The sequence below is a fragment of the Emys orbicularis genome, chromosome 14 (genome assembly GCF_028017835.1).
Source record: "Emys orbicularis isolate rEmyOrb1 chromosome 14, rEmyOrb1.hap1, whole genome shotgun sequence".
Classification (NCBI taxonomy): domain Eukaryota; kingdom Metazoa; phylum Chordata; order Testudines; family Emydidae; genus Emys; species Emys orbicularis.
This window is the reverse complement of record NC_088696.1, coordinates 20450443-20474877: the sequence shown is the minus strand read 5'-3', so window position 1 is coordinate 20474877 and position 24435 is coordinate 20450443. Positions and strand designations below refer to the sequence as shown.

At 44.1% G+C, this 24435-nt stretch overlaps 1 protein-coding gene across 1 annotated transcript in view; it reads left to right on the top strand.

Moving 5' to 3' along the window:
- The first annotated feature begins 14828 nt into the window (after positions 1-14828).
- Positions 14829-24435, top strand: part of LRP3 (LDL receptor related protein 3) — a 33616-nt gene continuing 24009 nt past the window's right edge. Inside the window, exons 1-2 of the mRNA XM_065416738.1 lie at positions 14829-15060; positions 20949-20996. Of these exons, the coding sequence (XP_065272810.1) occupies positions 14829-15060; positions 20949-20996 (280 nt within the window). The remainder of the gene's footprint in view (positions 15061-20948; positions 20997-24435) is intronic.

The following is a 24435-nucleotide window of genomic DNA, read 5'->3' as shown; positions in this document are numbered from 1 at the left end:
GTTCAGTGTAGATGTCCCTGGACCATCGGATGGTGTCTGAGACCATGAAGCGCCGCATGAGCTGTGAGTAGCGTCGACCTATCCCACAGGTCCGCAGCACACGCTCGTTGCAGGGGTCCCAGTCGCCCAGGGCTCCGACAATCAGGGCATCCATCTGCACCTTGTAGCCCTTCGCCCTCAGGGTGTTGGCTAGGGGAGTGTACTTTTCCAGCTTACGAGCTCGGGCTTTGCGAAAGGCCGGGGTCCTGTTCTCAAAGGAGACCGTGACGTTGATGAGGATGATCTTTTTCTGGGCCTCATCGGTGATGACAACGTTATTCATCCAGTGTCCTCATTTTCTTGCTGAACTAATGATAGGATGCAAGATAAAGCAGCCTCTTCTTCAACTTACATTTGGGAACATAGGACTATAGACTTATTTCAAAATGTAAGTGAGAGACTAAAAAGCTCAGGGTTTGGAAACAGGACCAAGCTTTTCATCTTCAGGTCACAGGACGAACCCAGCGAATGCATATTAAAATGGTTCCTCTTGGGTCACGGAGTCCAGTCCCCTGCTATTGCAGGCAACTTCATATAATCTAATTAGTACATTTACCAAGATCCATCTTAAAACTAGTTAGGTTGTTTTCCCCCACTACTCTTAGGGCAAGGCTGTTCCAGAACCTCACTCCTTTGATGGTTAGAAACCTTCCAATTTCCAGCCTAAACTTATTCTTGGCAGGTTTATACTTGAACCATCCTCAGCACTCAGAGAGTCAAATTGAGCACTGACTTCAGTAGAAGTTGTGCCTATTTATACCAGATTAAATTTGGCCCCCACATAGCACCAAATCATTTTTAATTATTGAATTCCAGGTTGGTAAGAGTTACACTGTTGTGCCTCATTTATTGACCAATATGCATCACGGATTTCAACCTTTGAGATTATGGTTTACCAGTAATATATTATGAAAGTTATAGCAATAAGTTCAGGCCTGATCCTGTTCATGTGAGTAATCACACTTAGTCTGACTACTTTATACTTTTATTAGATTCTCCACTTCAGATCCTTCTATATTTAGTTTTTATTGTTCACTGCAGCTTAAACTTCTGTTATTTAATTATTTTTCTTGGGATTCATTCAGGTGAGGTTTTTCTAATCTAAGTACATAGTTTTGGCTGCCACAAATTTCTTCAACACACTGCTCTCTCTCTCTTGCTAAATCAATCCAAGGGAATAACACGAGTTGTGTTCTGCACATAAGACACAATCTGAAAACCCGAATGTGTTTTAGCCATGATTGCTCTCTTTTAAACACTTGGTAAGTATTAAAGACAAATTGGTTAGTTTATAAAGTAACAAACACTATATGTCTCAACCTCACACAGTATGTTGTCTGTTTTATTACTACAGACATTTATACGCCTCTCACTTACCACAGTATCGTCTTGTAATTTATAACATTTACGTTTAGTAACAGCCAACCCATCCCTAAAAAGAAAGCAAATTCTCTATGACCCTCTGCAACCAATAGTTTCACACTATTCCTATCACCACCTATCACGCATAGGTCATTACCAAACTATAGATTATTCTCTTGTCCTAGCTTAAGAACTGAATTATCCATGTATGATAGAATGAATTGAAACTCTAATAATTCACGCTCACTGTGTGAAACAGGTGGAGAGTAAACGTGATCAAGTAGGTATGCCAAACAACTTGGTCAAGATGACACATAATTAATGGAGAAATATTATCACAAAGGTCAGCAATTTATCTGTGTTTTTGTGAAGAAACTAGACTAAAAGGCTAGTGTGATATCCTGAATATTCAATCTAGGCTAGAATTTATATTAAGCAGGCCAGATTTAAATTAGCAATTACTTTAGGGCAATTGCTTGAAAAAGTTTAATTTCTCCCTTGAAAGGTTTCAATTGTCTTTATTAATTGTTATCCAGGCAGCATAAATCAATGTAATTTTTAGTACTTCTGATTTACCTAATCTTTATACACTTGAAGGCCTGTCTCGCTTGCTCCACTGTCTATGTACATCATGCTAGATTCTGATTTTAGTACAGAGTAACTCAACTGAAGTCAGTGGAGTTACTTCAGATTAATACCAGTGAATGCAGATCAGAATCTTTTCCATTTCCTCACTGTCTCGTTTTGAAGTGTGTACAGCAGCGTGGTTTGGTGAGGAACCAAGACGGTCTCAGATTCTAATCCTGACAAAAACGGATCAAGGGATTTACACAAGATTACAAAGAGACAAAATCAACTGAAGAACAGATACTATATTGGAGCTATTTTGGGTAATTTTTTTTTAAATCCACCTGATAGCAGGCTAAGTGGAGCCATGTCTTTCGTCTCTCCTCTCTTTACTCATCTTTAAATTTTACAAGCACTAAATTTATTTAAAAGGTAAGGACTAATCACACTGGTTTATGCCAGGAATAATGCATATTGTTTTGCAAGCTTCATTAAATACCCCGCTGCCAACATATATAAATCCTGTCCTGCAATACACTCTGCAATTCCAGTTCTTGGTATTTCAGCAGTGTGCCAGTCATGCCAAATTATGCAGTAGTCCTGTGACTTACAAATAGGATGAGCTCCTCATCATTAATTTTACTTGTGACCTAGAGGTGAAAAGCTAGTTCTACCCACTGAACCTCCTAGATCCCTTGTCAACCTTTAACATTTAATAACTGTATATTTGGATTGATTTATACCATGGTTAAGTGTTATTTTTTATTATCAACATATTGGAAAAGCATAATATGACAGTATTAAGTGACCCTGATCTACTAAGATGCTATATTGATTTTTAATTCTCTCTCTTCCCACACATCTAATGGTGAACAGACTTTGGACAATTTAATTTAGTTTATGATAAATCCTTTTATTCTTCAGCTATGTAAATGTTTACATTGAAGGATTTTCTATGGTCCTTGACATATACAAACTGTAATAAATGAGAGTTAGAAATGACTCAGTAGCAATTCTCATCTGCTTGTAAATCAGAAAATAAAAAAATAAAAACAAGAACATGGTTTAATCGGGTCTGAGGCATCTGTATATGAGAATTATCCTACACATAATACAAATTCAAGCAGATAAGGATAATTTATTTCATAGATCTTAGGAGTCACTGAATACATTATTGTTTTCCTGCTTTTAATTCAGAAAAGAAGTTAAGAAGAGGATGTCATAGACCAGGGGTAGGTAACCTATGGCACATGTGCCGAAGGTGGCACGCGAGCTGATTTTCAGTAGCACTCACGCTGCCCGGATCCTGGCCACCAGTCCGTGGGGCTCTGCATTTTAATATAATTCTAAATGAAGCTTCTTAAATATTTTAAAAACCTTATTTACTTTACATACAACAATAGTTTAGTTATATATTATAGACTTATAGAAAGAGACCTTTTAAAAACGTTAAAATGTATTACTGGCACACAAAACCTTAAATTAGAGTGAATAAATGAAGACTCGGCACACCACTTCTGAAAGGTTGCCGACCCCTGTCATAGACACTACCACCCACATCAACAAGCATAGCCAAACACACACTAATTGTGTGAATTACTATAGATTTATTTTAAAATGTAAGTCAGAGACTAAACAGCTCAGAGTTTGGAAACAAGACCAAACTTTTCATCTTCAGGTCACAGGATGAACCTAGCGAATGCACATTAAAATGGTTCCTTAAGAAAGGGGGATATATTTTATTTGCTCAATATGTAAATCACTATCAGAGCACATGAAAGTATCAACATCAGGTTGCTCAGCCATTTCTTTCTAGTTTCCAATTTTATAAGAAAAAAAAGGGAGAAATAAAATCTACATTTGTTTCCAGAGCGTTTGGGTGGGTGCTGTAACAAGATCACAAAAATGGATTAAATTCCAATTTTGTCCCTCCACCCCCAAGGTGTTGTTCTTCTTTGAGTAGATGCAGATGTGTATTCCAAGTAGGTGTGTGCACCCTCTGCACATTTGGTGCAAAAGAATGGAGGAGGGCCTCATATAGCCAGTGGAGGGGCTACAGGCATGAGGTGCACATGCCGCCCATCTATGTGTACTGCTAAGCAAAATTCTGCAGTTCCAGAGTGCAGGCTGCATGCACACCTATTTGGAATACATGTGAGCATCACATTTCGAAGAACCACAGTTACAGTAAGTAAGTAACTGTTTCTTAATCTGAGCCCTTCTTAAATCCCCCTTCTATTTTGCTTTACACTTCTCCCTTCTCAAGGTCTTGCGTTACAATAACTATCCTGGCAACCGTGACTTTTTGGAACATACAGAGTACCTAGATTCTCTCTCTAAGCCAGAGACATATGCACTCTAACATCTATCTGCAAAACATGCATCTGTCATTGACTCATACATGCAAGCCTGCATATATGCATGCAGAAAGGAGAATTGTGATATCGTCATGGATACAGAACATACAAGTACCAATTTGCTTATGTAATTATCTGATTCGTACACAAAAAATGATTTTGTATGCACAAAAAATATGGCTGCAATTTAGGAGACAGGCTTTCAAAACTTAGTTTATTTAAACTCCAGAATTTGAAAGCAGTTTACAGGGTGAGTGTGGTTTTTGTCTCAATAATTTAGTGGCATGGATGAAATCTGCTAAAATGAATAATCAAATGAATATTTTTATTCTGTTGTGTATGTTTTACTATAAGTTCAGAAAAAAGCAAGGAGATTTTTTCTTTAAATGAGAGATGCACTTTACTCACGATTATCATAAAAAGAATTATTGCAGAATGTAGAGGTGACTAGATACATCTTTTTATTAAAATAATAGACTCACTGAGGAACAGCTCTTTTATGACACATTCCATTATTGCAGCTACAGATCCATTATTTAAAAATTACTGCCCCAAAACCCTGGCAGAAACGATTTTGCAATCATTGTCCTGTTATAGCTTATGAATTGTCTGGTTAGGTTAGGAAGAATGTAGTTGTATAAAATGTGTTGTGATTTGTAGGATAAGTATAAAATTAAAGAATTTAAGTTTGGTTCAGAAAATAACATTTTCACCTTATAGTTTGTGGCCAGTAGGGAAAAGGCTCCAATCAGCAAGTAAATGAAGGCTCTGAGAATAGTAAGTAGTGTTACTTGTAGTATGGGAAGGATGTATAGTTCCAAAAGTAACTAATAAAGTAAAAGCTGCAGTAACAAGACAAAGAAAATCACTCTTAAAAGAAACAAGCTCAAACCTTCCTATTCTGCTGGTAAACAAGGTGGTGGTGGAGGGGAGAAGATAAGAAAGGAAAGGAGTTGGGAAGAAAGGAGGCTGTGAATCTTATCTGGATTAAGATCGCAAATAAGGGTATGTCTACACTACGAGAGTAGTTCGATTTTACTTAAATCGAATATGTGGAATCGATATTACAAAGTCGAATGTGTGTATCCACACTAAGGACAGTAATTCGACTTTGTGAGTCCACACTAACGGGGCAAGCGTCGACATTGGAAGCGGTGCACGTGGGCAGCTATCCCACAGTTCCCGCTGCCCATTGGAATTCTGGGTCGAGCCCCCAATGCCTTCTGGGGGAAAAAATGTGTCGAGGGTGGTTTTGGGTAACTGTCGTCATCCAACCGTCACTCCCGCCCTCCCTCCCTGAAAGCGCCGGCGGGCAATCAGTTTGCGCATTTTTCTGGTCAGTGACAGCGCGGATGCCACAGCACTGCGAGCATGGAGCCCGCTGCAACCATCGCTGCAGTTATGGCCGTTGTCAACACCTCGCACCTTATCATCCACCTTTCCCAGAGGCAGATGCTGAGAAATCGGGCGAGGAGGCTACGGCAGCGCAGTGAGGACCTGAAGTCTGAGAGTGGCACAGACCTGTCACAAAGCACGGGACCCTGCGCAGAGGACATCATGGTGGCAATGGGTCATGTTGATGCTGTGGAACGGCGATTCTGGGCCCGGGAAACAAGCACGGACTGGTGGGACTGCATAGTGCTGCAGGTCTGGGATGAATCACAGTGGCTGCGAAACTTTCGCATGCGGAAGGGGACTTTCCTTGAACTTTGTGAGTTGCTGTCCCCTGCCCTGAAGCACAAGGACACCCGGATGCGAGCAGCCCTGACTGTCCAGAAGCGAGTGGCCATAGCCCTCTGGAAGCTTGCAACGCCAGACAGCTACCGGTCAGTCGCGAAGCACTTTGGCGTGGGCAAATCTACCGTGGGGGTTGTTGTGATGCAAGTAGCCAACGCAATCGTTGAGGTACTGCACTCAAAGGTAGTGACCCTGGGAAACGTGCAGGTCATCATAGATGGCTTCGCCGCGATGGGATTCCCAAACTGCGGTGGGGCTACAGATGGAACTCACATCCCTATCCTGGGACCGGACCACCAGGCCAGCCAGTACATTAACCGAAAGGGCTACTTTTCAATGGTGCTGCAAGCACTGGTGGACCATAGGGGACGTTTTACAAACATCAACGTCGGATGGCCGGGCAAGGTTCATGACGCTCGTGTTTTCAGGAACTCTGGTCTGTTTAGACGGCTGCAGGAAGGTATTTACTTCCCGGACCACAAAATAACTGTTGGGGATGTGGAGATGCCTATAGTGATCCTCGGGGACCCAGCCTACCCGCTAATGCCCTGGCTCATGAAGCCCTATACAGGCGCCCTGGACAGTGAAAAAGAACTCTTCAACTACCGGCTGAGCAAGTGCAGAATGGTGGTGGAGTGTGCTTTTGGACGTCTCAAGGGGAGATGGAGAAGCTTACTGACTCGCTCTGATCTCAGCGAAACCAATATCCCCATTGTTATTGCAGCTTGCTGTGTGCTCCACAATCTCTGTGAGAGCAAGGGGGAGACCTTTATGGCGGGGTGGGAGGTTGAGGCAAATAGCCTGGCTGCTGATTACGCCCAGCCAGACAGCCGTGCGATTAGAAGAGCCCAGCGGGACGCGCTGTGCATCCGGGAGGCTTTGAAAGCTAGGTTCCTGAGTGAGCAGGGTAACCTGTGACTATGAAGTTTGTTTACAGAGAAGCTGAACCTGCCCACGTTTCCTTACCCAGTGAATGTTCACTATCCTCTCCAGTCACATACCCCGTTCACCCCGTTCCCCTCCTTCCGACACACGTTTAAAAATAAAATCACTGGAAATTTGTTAATGAACACCGTTTTCTTTATTACTGTTTTTGCGGTAAAGTGTTGAAACTGGGACGCAGACTGTGGTGGGGAGCGGGTGTAGTGTAGTGATGCAAAGGACGCTTCTAAACTCGAGGAATGACAGGCTCCTGCTCCTAGAGCGGTCCGCACTGGTGGACTGGTTGTTTCAACGGAGCCTGCCACCCCTCCTGTTCGGGACTCTGTGTGTGGGGGCTATGTGACTTTGTGGCAGGGGGAGGACGGTTACAGATCCCCTGCTTTGTGGCTCTGTGATCCAGGATAAGGACCGCTGCCTAAGATCTCTAACCGCCCTCCCCCGCCACAAAGTCACATAGCGCCCCCCCCCACAGAGAACATGAAAACCACCTCCAAGACTGACCAGGGTAACTAGTGACTGCAATGTGTGTGTGCCCTGCTGCTGAACCTGCCCCCGCGTCTGTACCCTGGTAAAGGTGACTGTCCTGTCCAATTATCAACCCCCTTACCCCCCTTCAAACAGACTCTCCTCTAAAAGAACATGATGGAAACAGTAATTAACAGAAACGTATTTTTTATTAGCAACTACACATGAAACTGGGGGATGAAACTGGGACGGGGGCTTGGGTGAGGCGGGAAGGAAAGGACTTATCAAATTTTGGGGAATGACAGCCTTCTGCTACTTGAGCAGTCTGCAGGGGTGGAGTGAGAGTTTTCACAGACTCTGCCGCCCCTCCTTCTTGGGACTTTGGGTGAGGGGGGTATGGGACTTTGTGGCGGGGGAGGGCGGTTAGAGATAGACTGCAGCGGGGCTCTGTCCTCCTGCCTCCGGTCCTGCAGAACATCCACAAGGCGCCGGAGCGTGTCTGTTTGCTCCCTCATTAGTCCAAGCAGCGTTTGAGTCGCCTGCTGGTCTTCCTGCCGCCACCTCTCCTCCCGTTCAATGTGTGATCGATGGATTTGGGACAAGTTCTCCCTCCACTGGGTCTGCTGGGCTGCCTGGGCTCGGGAGCAGCCCATAAATTCCGAGAACATGTCATCCCATGTCCTCTTCTTTCTACGCCTAATCTGCGCTAGCCTCTGGGAGTGTGATGCCAGGGTAGGTCGGGAGACAGTCGCAGCTGTGGGATGGGAAAAAGGGAGTGAATTCCTCAGAAAGATAAATTTTGTTGGGAACAAAGAACATAGTCTTTCTCTGTGAACAAGACCATGCACAGCACCTATCACATGCGCACTCAGGACAAGGTTGAATTTTCGGCCTTCGCTTTCAGTGCCTGGGGTCTTGCAGTCCAGATCACACAAGCGGGGCAGGACAGTGGAATTTTGGTAGCAGGCTGACATGGTAAGCCGTAGACTTGTGGCTGCTTAAAACTTTAATAATAGCACTGGCCTCCTTTCACGTTCAAAGCAATGCTCCTAGCGTTGGCCAGTTCCTGCTGCCAGCAATCCGGCCAGCATGAACTCTGCCCCTGTCCCACCCCCTCGCGGCTGTCCCAGGGAAAGATCCCTGTATGCTGCCCCTCTCCCGCCTCCACCACGTGGCTGTAAACCGCCGGTTACAGTTCTGTAAAGGAACAGGCAAGCAGTCCCAATACTAACATTCCCCTACCTAATTCAAAGCAGGTCACCATGAGCGACATCACTCTGATGAGGATTTCAGAGACCGAGAAAGAACGGATGCTTCGGGAAAGCCTGCAAAGACCAGGGCCGTATGCCGCCATGCTCTGCAAGGCAATGATCCCCGAGTACTTGCTTATCTCCTGGCGCGGAAACGTTTCCTACTACGGAGGACACAATAAGGCCGCTCTCCCAAGGAACCTCATGCAAAGGCTTTCCAATTACCTCCAGGAGAGCTTCATGGAGATGTCCCATGAGGGTTTCAGCTCTATCCCCGGACATATAGACCGGATTTTACTGTAGCTGCACGGGCAAGGACTAAACAGTAGAGCGCCTAGGGTAAACCAATCATGATAAACCGGACATTGTTAGATTTTTTTGCAGTAGTTGCACTGCCAAGGACTGAAACGTTAAGCGCCTAGGGCAAACTAATCATGAAAAACCCATTGTTAATAAATATTGTTAATATTCCTGTTCTGTTCAAAATAAATGTTTACATGTTTAAAACACTTACCGACTGATCCTTCCCCTGATTCTGGGTCCGGGTTAACGCCTGGGGACGGTTGGTAGGGGATCTCTGTAAGGGTGATGAAGAGATCCTGGCCGTCGGGGAATTCAGCGTTGTAAGCGCTGTCGACTGCCTCGTCCTCCTTATCTCCTTCCTCATCTTCCCCGTCCGCTAACATCTCCGAGGAACCGGCCGTCGACAATATCCCATCCTCAGAGTCCACGGTCAGTGGTGGGGTAGTGGTGGCGGCCGCACCTAGGATGGAATGCAGTGCCTCGTAGAAACGGGATGTCTGGGGCTGGGATCCGGAGCGTCCGTTTGCCTCTTTGGTCTTCTGGTAGCCTTGTCTCAGCTCCTTGATTTTCACGCGGCACTGCGTTGCATCCCGGCTGTATCCTCTCTCTGCCATGGCTTTTGAGATCTTCTCGTAGATCTTTGCATTCCGTCTTTTCGATCGCAGCTCGGAAAGCACGGACTCATCGCCCCACACAGCGATCAGATCCAAGACTTCCCGATCAGTCCATGCTGGGGCCCTCTTTCTATTCTGAGATTGCATGGCCATCTCTGCTGGAGAGCTCTGCATCGTTGCCAGTGCTGCTGAGCTCGCCACGATGTCCAAACAGGAAATGAGATTCAAACTGGCCAGACAGGAAAAGGAATTCAAATTTTCCCGGGGCTTTTCCTGTGTGGCTGGTCAGATCAGCCGAGCTCGGACTGCTGTCCAGAGCGTCAACAGAGTGGTGCACTGTGGGAGAGCTCCCGGAGCTATTACCGTCGATTTCCATCCACACCTAGCCTAATTCGACATGGCCATGTCGAATTTAGCGCTACTCCCCTCGTTGGGGAGGAGTACAGAAGTCGAATTTAAGAGACCTCTATGTCGAACTAAATAGCTTCGTTGTGTGGACGGGTGCAGAGTTAATTCGATGTAACGCTGCTAAATTCGACATAAACTCCTAGTGTAGACCAGGCCTAAGAGAAAATTGTCTCAAATTGGTTTTTAGGTAAAATAATTGGCAGTGACATTACTTGTTTGTTAAAGGGTATAAAAAGTAAACTGTTAAAGGGATTCATTGCTAATACCTGCCTGACTACATTGGAGCCCACCAGTATGGGTCTAGGTGCCCCTGGATTTAGCCTATTTGTAAGTACTGTATACTGATCACATGCTTATAAATATTGTTACTGTATTGGATGTAGTAACTGCTTATTGTTAGGCTGTTAGACATGTTTAGAGCAACTTCATAAAATACTATTTGGCCTTTGGATTTAATAAAGGAATTTATGGTTAAATTAGTGTTTGGTGGTTTTCCATATGAATATTAATAATTCCAACACGATTTATCATTATTACTATTTTTAAATACACAGAAATATTTACTTTAAAATATATTATAAATCATTCTAAATTGGCAGAGCATCCCAATGCCCTCTGTACTATGTGTGTGAGGCCTTCTCACTTGTTCATAGACTTTGTTTTGCATTTTGTTTGAGCCAAGAGTATTATGTTTTGCAAGTGTGAAGTTCACCCAGGATATGGAGTCACCCAAAAATATCATTATAGCCTCATTTTACAGTGTTAATTTTAAAAAAAGCAGGAATCTTGCTCTAACATATTTTTCATCTCTCTATTCTCCATTCAATTCGTCTATTTTCCGTTGTTACCAGATCCCTTCCTTTCCATTAATTCATTTTACCTTTCCCTACTGTTCCCAGGCCTCATCTCTTCTCAAAACTTTGTGCCAAGTGTCCTCATTTTAAACAAAGCTACAGTAATAGGTTTTATTTCAGTGCCACCAAAGTAGTTTCAAGTCAGAAATGCCCATGAAATGATTTCAGTGTAGGCATATGTGAACGTTGGTTGTTTTTTACTATAGATGGAGTAATGTGTTTAAATTACACTCACGAATTAGGTAGGTGAAGATCATACTTTTGAGTAATTAATGTTTTTGTACAGCATTTATGTATTATACATAAAGAAGCATGTCAGCACAGAAAAATTAAGTATTCTCCTCTCAAAAATTACGCTGACTCCTTTTTGACAGTATGGGCCAGACTTCCAGAATTGGGTGTGCATTTTTACATAACATGTATGATTACCATGTATGTGAAAATCAGGTATCAACATGTGGCCAGCTACACATCAAACAGGTTATTTGTGAGTAAATGAATAATTTGTGCATGCAGTCATGGTAACTATGCATGCAATTCTGAAAAACTGGCTGATTCTCCACATGTCCAATCAGATCCCTTTTAGCCTCATCTCTGAACAATTATTTACTTTTGAACCTTCCCTTGGCCTGCAGGAGATGGCAATCAAAAGTTTGCAGCAGCAGAAAACTTTCAAAACACCACAAGACAAGAAGGTTGTTGTTTAAATTTTCTTTTGCCATCGATAAGAATTATACTGTAGTCGTATTGTCTGCATATGCTGCTAATAGATAGCATTTACAGTTAGCAAACACCTCAGTTTGACTTCAATATCTCATTCCCTGCTTAAGCAGTATACTGTATTATCTTGTATATTCCTCCTCATGAACATTATCCTTTATATATATTTACTCTGCCAAATCTAACAGGTCAGTGAGAAGCGCTTACTTACCCTGGATCCACGGATAATGATAGAATAATGCAGTCTGAAGCTTTTATAACTGAATTGCACCTAATGCAACTTAGATTGTAAACTCTTTGGGGACAGGGATGAAGATCATATATGTTCGTACAGCACTAGCATGGTTTGTCCTTGATGCTTATTGAGTAACAAATCTTAAATAGCAATAACTGTTCACTCAGAAATTATATTTTTAGTCGAAAACCTAGTACAATTGTGGTCACTTTTCAGTATTACTGGTTATTCCATAATGTTGATAGTGTAAGTAAACAAGCAGAAAAACAATATGTTATATGGATCAGAATCTAACATAGTGTGGGCCCAGTTTCAGTAGTGTTTTAAATAGGGGTACCACATGCTTTACCAGTCTGGTAACACTTATGTGAAATAAGCAGAGACTGTAAAATGCAACCATTTTTTTAGCAATGTAGAGAAATTTACAAGTTGGGGCTTTCAATGCATACCTATGATTTATGGGGGATGTCTTCAAGGGATCACGTAGGGTCAAATTCTGCCTTGACTTGCATCCTAGCAACTGCAGTGTACATCAGAATTTGCAACAGCATTTTGAGTATTCTGCTGGTGAATAATAGCGCACCTCCCAAAACCTACTGGCTCCAAATCCTAAATTTGTTCAGTTTCCAAATCATAATTAACTTAATCCTAATGGCCATCTTAAATCTTAACTGCTAAGCAGATCTCAAGAGCAGGCCCAAAATGTCTGCAACCAAGGAACCCTTGAAACAAAGTGGCAAATTGGGTCAAGTGGACTGGAAGTTTCTTTTAGGTTCTCCTCCATGAAATCAGCTAGATGCTAGGAGATGCCATTGCTTGCAGTCTTAGCTATCCTATGAAGTTCTCCTCCAAGCATGACTCTGCCCTTGGTCACATCTGTCTCTACGGTTCATGTATATGCAAAAGACACCCACATGCTGTGGTTAAAGTAGGTGGGGAGCAGTGGGGGGAAAAATCACAGGGGAGTGTGACAGACATGGCAATTTCCTGCCATAACCTTATGAGACCTCATTGAATTACATTTAAATATCTTTGGGGTCCATTGTATTAAATGGATAAAACATAAACTATTATGAGCTAAGATCGTATGTAACCTCTCAAGGGGGAAGATGTGACAGATGTGAAACTGAGGGATTCAAAAGACTATATTGAAAATATGCCAGACAATTATGGACTTTTTGAGACAATTGAGTGTGAAGTGCATTTCCTGGGGATTCCCTAGGGAGAGATTAATGCAAATTACTCAACTCCAGTTATGCAAAAACACATCCTTTTGAAGCTATACTCTGAGGAAAGTCTTCGTCTGCTGATGACCTGTTACCAAAGGCCAAGATCAGAGGCATAAGCTGTATAAAGAAATGGCTGCTCTGCCCAGCCTGGGTTCTGGTTCTGAATCTGACACTTATGAACATGTAACCATGGGAAAACCCAGATGTGAGTTTTGAAGGACACATACCAGATTCTGAGGTTGGAACAGGGGTGCCTCTGCTAAGCTTTTTAGCCTGGGTGTAGTCTCTTCTGTTGTCTTTATTGTTTTCTCTATAATGTTTTCACTTTAAGAGTAAATCTGCTTGCTTAGAAAGCGCTATGTTGTACAGTAACTTACAACAGTGGGCATCGCCTCTGGAGACAAATCAAAGTGCAGATGCTGACCTTTTAGCAAGTCTGGCTTACTGGACAATGTAGGTAGGGAACTGTGCAGCCTTTAAAGATCCCCTGGTCAGGAGGGGGAGAAATGTGGGGCTCTGCCCAAGAAAGATGGCAGCCTAGAGTGGAGGCCCTCAAGGGATCACGAAAGGGGAATACAGGTGTATCTGCTCTTTATTGTGACAGGTAGTTTCCTCTCCTCTCTCTGGCCTGGAAGAGAAGCCTTCTGCCCCTAGCTCTTCCTCTTCCTTGGCTGGGTTGGTAAGAGTAGTTTCCATCTTCTTTAACTGCAACCTAGAGAGGTCTCTCAAGGGTGCAGGCTCTGGAGTAGAGCCCATATCTTACTCTGCATTTGTACAGGGCCAAACGCACTGGCGGCTTGTCTGAATAAAGCCCCTGGTTGCTACTGCAATACACACACTAAGGCCATATGAATAGGCAGGTTTCCTGGGGGCATCCTGCCTGCAAGTTGACCTCAGTGGTCACTGAAGGGTGGACTGGAATAGCAGTGCCCTCCTGCCTGGGCAGTAAATCAGTGCAGGAGCCCAATCCCCGTGGGCTCAGCCTCCTGTGTCTATGGGGGAAGGAGGGTTGGCCCCAGATCCTCTGGGCTCAGCCCCCTGTGCCTCTAGGGGTTCCCAAATCTCTGCAGCCTCAGCCCCCCTATGCCTCTGGGGGATCCCCTAATCTCTGCAGGCTTAACCCCATGTCTATGGAGGTCCCACTGTCCCTGCATGCTCCATCCCCTGTGCCTCGGGAGGGGCCCCCAGTCCCTGCACGTTCAGCCCCCTGTGTCTATGGGGGTTCCCTAGTTCTGCAGGCTAGGTCCCCTGTGCCTCAGAGGGGTCCCCCAGTCCCTGCACGTTCAGCCCCCCATGTCTATGGGGGTCCCCCAGTCCCTGCAGGCTCAGCCCCATGTCTATGGGGGTCCCCCAGTCCCTGCACGTTCAGCCCCCCATGTCTATGGGGGTCCCCCAGTCCCTGCAGGCTCAGCCCCATGTCTATGGGGGTCCCCCAGTCCCTGCACGTTCAGCCCTCTGTGTCTGGGGGGGCAGTCCCTGCAGGCTCAGGCACCGGGGGAGGCGGGTTTGCCCGCTTGTCGCCCCAGCGGTCCCTGCTCTGGCTACAGCCCGGGTGCCCCTGAGGTGACTGCGGGGCCGCCGCCACGGGGAGCGAAGGGCGGCCGCGCGCCTCTGGCCCGGCCGCCGCAGCGGCACAGCGAGCGCGTCACGTGGGCGGCGGCGGCGCTGCGCCGTGTCCCTTCCACCTGCCCGGAGCGGCGGCGCGCGGGCCGGCCATGGGGCTGCGCCAGGGGCAGGCAGGGCGGGATGCTCCAGCGCCTCCACCGGCCCCCCGGGCGGCAGGGGCGCCCCGGGGCTGCCGCGCTGCCGGCGCCGCGGGCTCGGCGTAGAGGGGAGGCGGGCGCGGAGAGCCCGGCCGGAGCCGCAGCGAATTCCCCCCCGGCGAAGGGCAGGCGGCGGCGGGGACCCGCCATGGAGAAGGCGGCGGGCGCGGAGCTCCGGCAGGGCGCCCTGGTGCCGCTCACCGCCATCTGCCTGGGTAAGTGCAGCACCCCCCGAGCCGCCGCCGGGAGCCGGGGCGCTAGTGCGGGCCCGGGGCGGCTGCGGGACAGACAGACGGACGGACGCTGGGTGGATGCGGAGCGGGAGCGTGACGGACACGCTGGGCACAGCCGGACGGGCACCCTGGGCACGGACACGCGCCCTGGGCACACTGGGCATGGACAGACACCCTGGCCACAGATGGGCACATGAACACCCTGGCCACGGATGGGCACTCTGGGCACATTCGGGCACTCTGGGCACATTCGGGCACTCTGGGCACATTCGGGTACCTTGGGCACCCTGGACACGGACGGTCACCTTGGGCACATGGGCACCCTGGCCACAGATGGGCATTTGGGCACTTTGGTCACTGGCAGGTAGCCCTATGGAAACCCTGGGCACAGATGGGCACCCTGTGCACTGGTAGGGAGCCCTATGGGCGTTCTGGGCATTGACAAACACGGAGGTAGCTGGGGCACTGGCAGAAAGCTATGCCCACAGCTTGCGCATGGGAGCACACTGGCAACCTCTGGGCTCACAGGGCACAGATGGACATGCAGACACAGGTGGACACATAGCCGGCCATGCATGCTCCCTGGACATGGGCAGACATGGATGAATTCATTTGGCAGGGACAGACAGACAAGCTGGTCACAAAATATACAGCTGCTGGACACACTGGGCACAGTGACAGCGCAAGCATATGTACTTTGCTTGTGCAAGGAGACTGCAGACTGAAATGGGATCAGCTCTGCCTGGTGTGGGGAATGACAATGTCTCCTAGAGCTTGGGCCAGGTATGCCTAGGAGAGTGACTTGTGTGGCTGCATTTGTTCTCAGTTGTGTTCTCTGTTTCTGCATAGATTTCTGTAAACTGTTTTCAGTCTTGCAGTAGCTAGAGGTTGTTTATTGGAAGTTAGCAGCATAGTAACTGTGTAAGCAAGGTGGGCGTTTGGGGCTTGTTTATGGTTTACAAATAAGTCAGCATGGTTTCCCTTAACAGCGTTTCTTATTGTGTGTGTTCTATGCTTCACAAAAATGCCACCCCCAGGAAAAATAGAATATTCCTACAAATGTTACCAATTCTGCTGCCACCACATAAATACACAACACTTTTTTTAACCAGTGTTAGGTGTTATTTATTTCAACATACCTGTACATGTGCAAACTTCGTAACAAAATACATATTATTTGATGGCTTAAAGGAAAAAGCTCATAATAAATTATAGTTTAGGATACACAGTGCAAAATCTGTGGATCTATTACAGTTTCTGTTTTAACTATTTCTTCCCAGTGGTTTATAACATCTCTGTAAAATAACTTACACTGCACTGAAACTTGGTGTATAAGGGCACAGATGTTGGAGCTTGTCAAGATAGATAAATATAAAATCTATATAAAATTTGAGTAGGGTTTTAACTGCAATTCCCCTTGACTTTGAAACCATGATTGTAACCTTACATAATACTTAGACAGTTTACCCATATTTGGATAATTTCCCCCTTTTTCATAGTCCATACCCTAGTCTAAATCTTGTGATACACATTGAAGGTAGCACTTATTCTGCAACAGTTATAGGCCTCTCAGAGGTTCTTGCCCAACCACCACTTGGCCAGAGTTCTCATCTGGTTGATAATTTAATAGTGGTAGGATGAAAAATCCAGTTTCACTTATTCCCCAATCATCTTCTGTTACCTCTCCCTCCCTCCTGCCTGGAGCAACTGCTCTAATCTCTACTTCACAGCAAATTTTAATTTATGGGAATTCAGATGCAAAGTACATATTGTTACTTGTTTCAGATGCTTTTGTGCATAGTTGGCTGCCAGTGCCCAAGGTGCATCTGAAGAAGTGAGCTGTAGCCCACGAAAGCTTATGCTCAGATAAATTTGTTAGTCTCTAAGGTGCCACAAGTACTCCTGTTCTTTTTGCGGAATAACATGGCTGCTACTCTGAAACCAGTCAAGGTGCCACTTTGTTTGTCAATGCCCAGAACACCACAGGGCTGCCTGCCCATGCCCAGGTAACTGACCCCACATTCGGAACTGTTATGATACCTAGATATCTTGGCAGATATTTGAACTATGGTGGCTATCAAAATAAAAAGCACTTTGAAAAGGACCTTCTTTGCTAATATAATAAACTAATATTGACTTCCAAGAATCCTTAATAGTAAATAATACTAATTGTGTACTTAGGCATCTAGTTTGAGCTGTCATCCATACTGCCCTGGCCACACTGCTATTTTTAGTGCAGTAGCTGGAGCAAAGCTGCCAAATGAATGTCCACTCCAGCTGGGAATCGCACCTCCCAGCTGCTATGTAGACCTATACCCATGGTTACCATTTATGGATTAACTTTAAGTTAAATGATAATTGACTTCTGTAGAAGGTATTTTTGGTTTTGTACCAGAGGTACAAAGTTTATTGGTGTTAAAGCAGAAGTTGACGAGAGCTATTTTCCAACCCAAAGGCCTCATCCTGAAAGGCAGAGCTCAGTGAAAGTTGCAGATGTTCAGCACCTCACAAGACTAAGCTCTAAAGCACGAAAATGGACTATACAATAAACTTACTGAATGCAGTACAATCCACTTACTGTGGACTAGGAAAACTGTGACTCCTTGTTTTTCCCAGCTCTCCTGTTTCATCCCATGATTCCACCAAGCTTTCTATGTGCTATTTTCATTGCGGTTTGTCTTCTATACCCATACCTTTAAGGATTCCAGTGTTGTGGGGAGACCTAAGGGCCAGTACAGATGTGTGTTTTCTTCTGGGACTCTAACATTTGTGGGAGCATGGAAGCTTGCACAGCTAGGACCTAACAGAAGGCAGTTTGACTTGCTATAGTCCCGTCAGTGAGAAGGAAAAGGACATGGGAAGCCATGGACTGATTCTCCATCTGGGGAAGGTAAAATAAAACTCAAACTAAAGTTCAGTCCAAGGCCCTATTTACAATGCTGACTTAATTTGAAATGAAAGACAAGCACTCAGAACTCTTGGTCTCAGCCACCAGAGTCCTTTCTAGCTTTCAGCAAGCTGGGAAAGTAGAGGACACACCCTTCTTTTTGGGTAGCCTTTGCTAGAGACCTAGGCCTTCTGCTAGGTCCTATGCAGGGGCCTTCCTTCAAACATTTATCTTAATCCCCATCTTTGAAGACCAACCTAGGAGCATTTTATAGTGTCTCCAGCAGGCAGTCACATGATACTGAGTCAGCTGAACCATCTCCATCGTGTGCACTATCTGCAGATTACAAGTCCCAGAAACACCTAGTCTTAAAAGGGTATGATCTCAAAGGGCATAGGCCCAGACCTCAAAGGTACTTAGGTTCCTACCTTCCATTGATTTCAGTGGAAATTAGAAGCCTTAATACCTTTGAGAATCTAGGTCTATATCCCAGTAACAGACATACTTATGTGCCAGTGCTCTGTTATCAGCATCTGGAACATTAGGTAGGATCAGGATTTCTGTACGGTAACTTACTGTTCTATCACTAAGTAGTCTGAATTAAGTCTCTAAGTCTGTCAGCTTTTTCCTGAAATTGGCATTGAGTCAGTCACTGCTCACTCAGTTGCAGTGTATCTTCAACTTGCCACTAAGTCTCTGCTCCTTTCCCAACCCAGCCTGTTAGTTTCTCTGTGCTTTGTAGACTAGCTCCCTTATGAAAACATGTCTAGGAGAGAGAGCACATTTCATGAAAAGCAGGGAGGTACTCTGACCTAGGAAGACCAGGAAAATCTGAACAAGGTTGTGTGATGTGGGGAGAAGAACTGATCAGTGGATGGCGCTGGCAGATCTGATTAGATAGGAATATGTCTGAGCGAGAGCTAGCTGGGAAGAGCCAGACCGAGTGGCGTATTGGAGCTGAGCATCAGTGAGCTTTAATACAGTATTAGAGTATTGCCCTAAGATATACTTACCAACATATCAAGAGTAAGCTAACACTGTGAAACTAATGGATTAATTACACAGCATTACATACGTTACTGTGTGTCAATTACATAATAAAATTGATGCTATTAAAGTAGTTTGAAGATAGTGTTAATAATGCTTATTAATACAAATCTGCAGCTCTATTTCTAACACAGAATACACAAACATCGTTACTCAATTGCCCTCCTGCCCACATATTTTATTACAATATGCAATCCTTTTTAGCCATTTAGAAATTACAGAAGATCATGTTACTGCTTCAGTTCTTCATTCCCTCTGCCACCAACCTTCTCGTAATATCACCAATTCAACAATTACAGTTTTGTGTGATTAGTAGTCTGTTAGGGCCACTTGCTATCTTCAGTTGTTAGGGATCTCTCCCTTGAGGTGGTGAATGATCAGCTGAAGTCAGTGAGGGTCTATTTAGCTTTTGCACTTTTGATTGCAAGGAAGAAAAGTGTTCCAATTAGTGCCAACCGTGGTGGTCTTTTAGTGTGGATTCCTGTCTGACACAGGGCACTGAACTGCTATTATACTGGAATAAGTTTCAGTGGTGACCAGAACTGGATTTGAACTGGCAACTAAGGGTATGTCTAGAGTGCAATTAGACATCTGCAGCTGGCCCAAACCAACTGACTTGGGCTTATTGGGGGTTGGGCTGTGGGGCTGTTTCATTGGAATGTAGACTTCTCGGATTGGGCTGCAGCCCCAGCCCGGAAGTCTAAGCTCCAGTGAAACAGTCCTGTAGCCCGAGTCAGCTGACACTGGCAAACCGCAAGTTTTTATATGCAGTGTAGACATATCCTTAGCGGCATATCCCATTCTCTGGATTTTCCAGTCCCCTATGATAGGTACTTAATATTTCTGTTATGCTAGTTTTAATTCTCTTGTAAGCTCTTCTGAGCAAGGACCATCTTTTTATTCTGTATTTGTATAGCACCTAGCACAGTGTGGCCCTGCTCCATGGCTAGGATCCCTAGGTGCTGCTGCAGTACAAATAATAATAATTAGGCGCAGCATCCCAAGTGACTGTCAGAGGAGAAGGGAATCAGGCCTGCTCTTCTTGGTGTTGTTTTTACACTTTTGTTTCTGATCCTATCTAAATTATTTTTCAGTATTTCTAATGCACTTGTCACCATAGTATCTGGGCACTGTACATGGATTATAGAAAACTGTCCAAAAGGGTAATCAGGACTAGTGAAACCCCCTTATTCATGAGGCAGGTTCCTCATTTACTTCCATGTCAGTCTGTTGCTGTATCCCTTGCTACGTTGTGGGAGACCTTCTGGTAACGACTGTTCTAGTGAATCACTCTTTCTGATGCTGTATTCTGAAACATTTCCTCATGAAGTGAGACTTCGGAAAATGAAGATTGCTCGGGGAGTAATTTGCAATGAGAGGTGGCAGGTAGCTCCATATCCCTCATGATTAGCACTCATCTCTTTAAAAAAACCCACAAAACCCTCCGTTTAATGGCATTGAATAAGTCAAACTGGGTGCGTTGGCTTTTGCAGCTTCTTCTTCAGAGTGACATTTGTTGATAAGGAATAAACTTTGCTTTACATAGTGGGGCCAAACTTAAAAATAATAATCATAATAATTAATTTCCAACATTGAAACCGGTGAAGTGACCAACTGTTATCATACATGTTTTAGTGTAATTGCGCTTCCTCCTCCCCCAATAAATAACCAGTTATAACAGTAACTTAAAGTAGATTGGCAATTGATTCTCTTCATAGCATAGTTGACAGACATTCAACTAACATTCTGTTTTCTGGATAGCAGAAGAATAGCAGATTATGTGAACTCTCACCATGGATAAGCAAAGTTCTTGTTTGAAGAATGCAGCACATATGAATGCAGTATCACTGCAAATGCTTAGAAAGAGTAAATTATTAACTGCCACCTCAAGCCAATGGACTCTGTAATTAATACTGTTTTTTTGTATCTTACGCAGTGAATCTCTTCTTAACTGGGAAAATAGAAAGTGCTGTTACCTCATTAGGTAAGACACATTTATCTTATTTCCTCCAAGCATTTGAATTTCTTCTTATTTTGATGATGATGCTGCCATTTCCCCCCCTGCACATAAAGCTGTTGCTGAAACCGGATGACTTTATCAGAGAAGAAGTTTAATAATGGATTTTTAGAAAGTTCCTCTGTTTTTAAATTTTAAATCTCTATATGAGTGTAATATTTCACCAAAATCAATATTGCTGTCCTAGACAAAACATTTAGCCTGAGGTTATGTTCGCAAATACACATCAATATTTTCAGGGGGAAAAATTCTTAAACAGAGTGTGAGAAGACAAAAGATTGAGATACTATATTTTATTGTACCAACTTCTATTGGTGGAAGGGACAAGCTTTTGAGTTCCACAGAGCTCTTCTTCAGGTCTGGGGAAGGTAACCAGAGTGTTCAAGCTAAATATAAGGTTGAACACTCCAGTATCCCATCTTGTATGTAGCCTGAACACTGATCCACCAAGAGAAGTTGGTTCAGTGAAAGACATTACCTCACCCACCTTGTCTCTCTCCTATCCTGGGACCAACACAGTTACAACAACACTGCATTTAGGGTGACCAGATGTCCCGATTTTATAGGGACAGTCCCGATATTTGGGGCTTTTTTTAATATGGACTCCTATTACACCCCATCCCCATCCCGATTTTTCACACTTGCTATCTAGTCAACCTAACTGCATTGAACAGTGTCATGTTTTTGTAGAAAATGGGAAGCCATGAAATTCAGATGTGTGTGTATTAGGGCTGTCGATTAATCGCAGTTAACTCATGAGATTAACTAAAAAATATTAATCGCGATTAAAAAAATGAATCACAATTAATTGCAGTTTTAATCGTACTGTTAAACAATAGAATACCAATTGAAAATTTATTAAATATTTTGGATGTTTTTATACATTTTCAAACATATTGATTTCAATTACAACACAATACATGTGTACAGTGCTCAGTTTATATTATTTTATTACAAATATTTGCACTGTACAAATGATAAAAGAAATAGTATTTTTCAATTCACCTCATACAAGTACTGTAGTGCAATCTCTTTATTGTGAAAGTGCAACTTACAAATGTAGATTTTTTTTTGTTACATAACTGCACTCAAAAACAAAACAATGTAAAACATTTACAGGAGATAATGCTGCCCGCTTCTTATTTACAATGTCACCTGAAAGTGAAAACAGACATTCGCATGGCACTTTTGTAGCTGGCATTGCAAGGTATTTACGTGCCAGATATGCCTCTTCATGCTTTGGCCACCATTCCAGAGGACATGCTTCCATTCTGATGACTCTCGTTAAAAAAATAATTTATTAATTAAATTTGTGACTGAACTCCTTGGGGAAGAATTGTATGTCTCTTGCTCTGTGTTTTATCCAGATTCTGCCATATATTTCATTTTATAGCAGTCTCAAATAATGACCCAGCATGTTGTTCGTTTTAAGAACCTTTTCTCTGCAGATTTGACAAAATGCAAAGAAGGTACTAATGTGACATTTCTAAAGATAGCTACAGCACTCAACCCAAGGTTTAAGAATCTAAAGTGCCTTCCAAAATCTGAGAGGGATGAGGTGTGGAGCATGCTTTCAGAAGTCTTAAAAGAGGAACACTCCAATGCAGAAACTACAGAACCTGAACCACGAAAAAAGAAAATCAGCCTTCTGCTGGTGACATCTGACTCAGATGATGAAAGTAAACATGTATTGGTCTGCACTGCTTTGGATTGTTATTGAGCAGAACCCATCATCAGCATGGACGCATGTCCTCTGGAATGGTGGTTGAAGCATAAAGGGACATATGAATCTTTAGCGCATCTGGCATGTAAATATCTTGCAATGCTGGCTACAACAGTGCCATGCGAACGCCTGTTCTCACTTTCAGGTGACATTGTGAACAAAAAGCAGGCAGCGTTGTCTCCTGCACATGTAAACAAACTTTTGTCTGAGTGATTGACTGAACAAGAAGTAGGACTGATTGGACTTGTAGGCTCTAAAGTTTTACATTGTTTTATTTTTGAGTGCAGTTATTTTTGTACATAACTCTACATTTGTAAGTTCAACTTTCATCATAAAGAGAGTGCACTACAGTACTTGTATTAAGTGAATTGAAAAATACTATGAGGAGTCCTTGTGGCACCTTAGAGACTAACAAATTTATTTGGACATAAGCTTTCGTGGGCTAGAACCCACTTCATCAGATGCATGGAGTGGAAAATACCAGAGCAGGTATAAGTACATGAAAAAATGGGAGTTGCCTTACCAAGTGTGAGGTCAGTCTAACGAGACAATTCAATTAACAGCAGGCTACCAGGGAGGAAAAATAATTTTTGTAGTGGTAATGAGAGTGGCCCATTTCAAACACTTGACAAGAAGGTGTGAGTAACAGTAGGGGAAAATTAGGTTTAGGTTTTGTAATGACCTAACAACTCCCAGTCTTTATTCAAGCCTAATTTGATGGTGTCCAGTTTGCAAATTAATTCCAGTTCTGCAGTTTCACGTTGGAGTCTGTTTTTGAAGTTTTTTGTTGAAGAATTGCCACTTTTAGGTCTGTTATTGAGTGACCAGGGAGATTGAAGTGTTCTCCAACTGGTTTTTTTAATGTTATAATTCCTGATGTCAGATTTGTGTCCATTTATTCTTTTGCATAGAGACTGTCCGGTTTGGCCAATGTACATGGCAGGGGGGCATTGCTGGCATACGATGGCATATATCACATTGGTAGATGTGCAGGTGAACGAGCCCCTGATGGTGTGGCTGATGTGGTTAGGTCCTGTGATGGTGTCCTTTGAATAGATATGTGGACAGAGTTGGAACCGGGGTTTGTTGCAGCGTTTGGTTCCTGGGTTGGTGTTTTTGTTGTGTGGTGTATAGTTGCTGGTGAGTATTTGCTTCAGGTTGGGAGGCTGTCTGTAAGCAAGGACTGGCCTGTCTCCCAAGGTCTGTGAGAGTGAGGGATCGTCCTTCAGGATAGGTTGTAGATCCTTGATGATGCACTGGAGAGGTTTTAGTTGGGGGGCTGTGGGTGACGGCTAGTGGCGTTCTGTTACTTTCTTTGTTGGGCCTGTCTTGTAGTAGGTGACTTCTGGGTACCCTTCTGGCTCTGTCAATCTGTTTCTTCACTTCACCAGGTGGGTATTGTAGTTTTAAGAACGCTTGATAGAGATCCTGTAGGTGTTTGTCTCTGTCTGAAGGATAGGAGCAAATGCAGTTGTATCTTAGAGCTTGGCTGTAGACAATGGATTGTGTGATGTGGTCTGGATGAAAGCTGGAGGCATGTAGGTAAGTATAGCGGTCAGTAGGTTTCTGGTATAGGGTGGTGTTTATGTGACCATCGCTTATAAGCACTGTAGTGTCTAGGAAGTGGACCTCTTGTGTGGACTGATCCAGGCTGAGGTTGATGGTGGAGTGGAAATTGTTGAA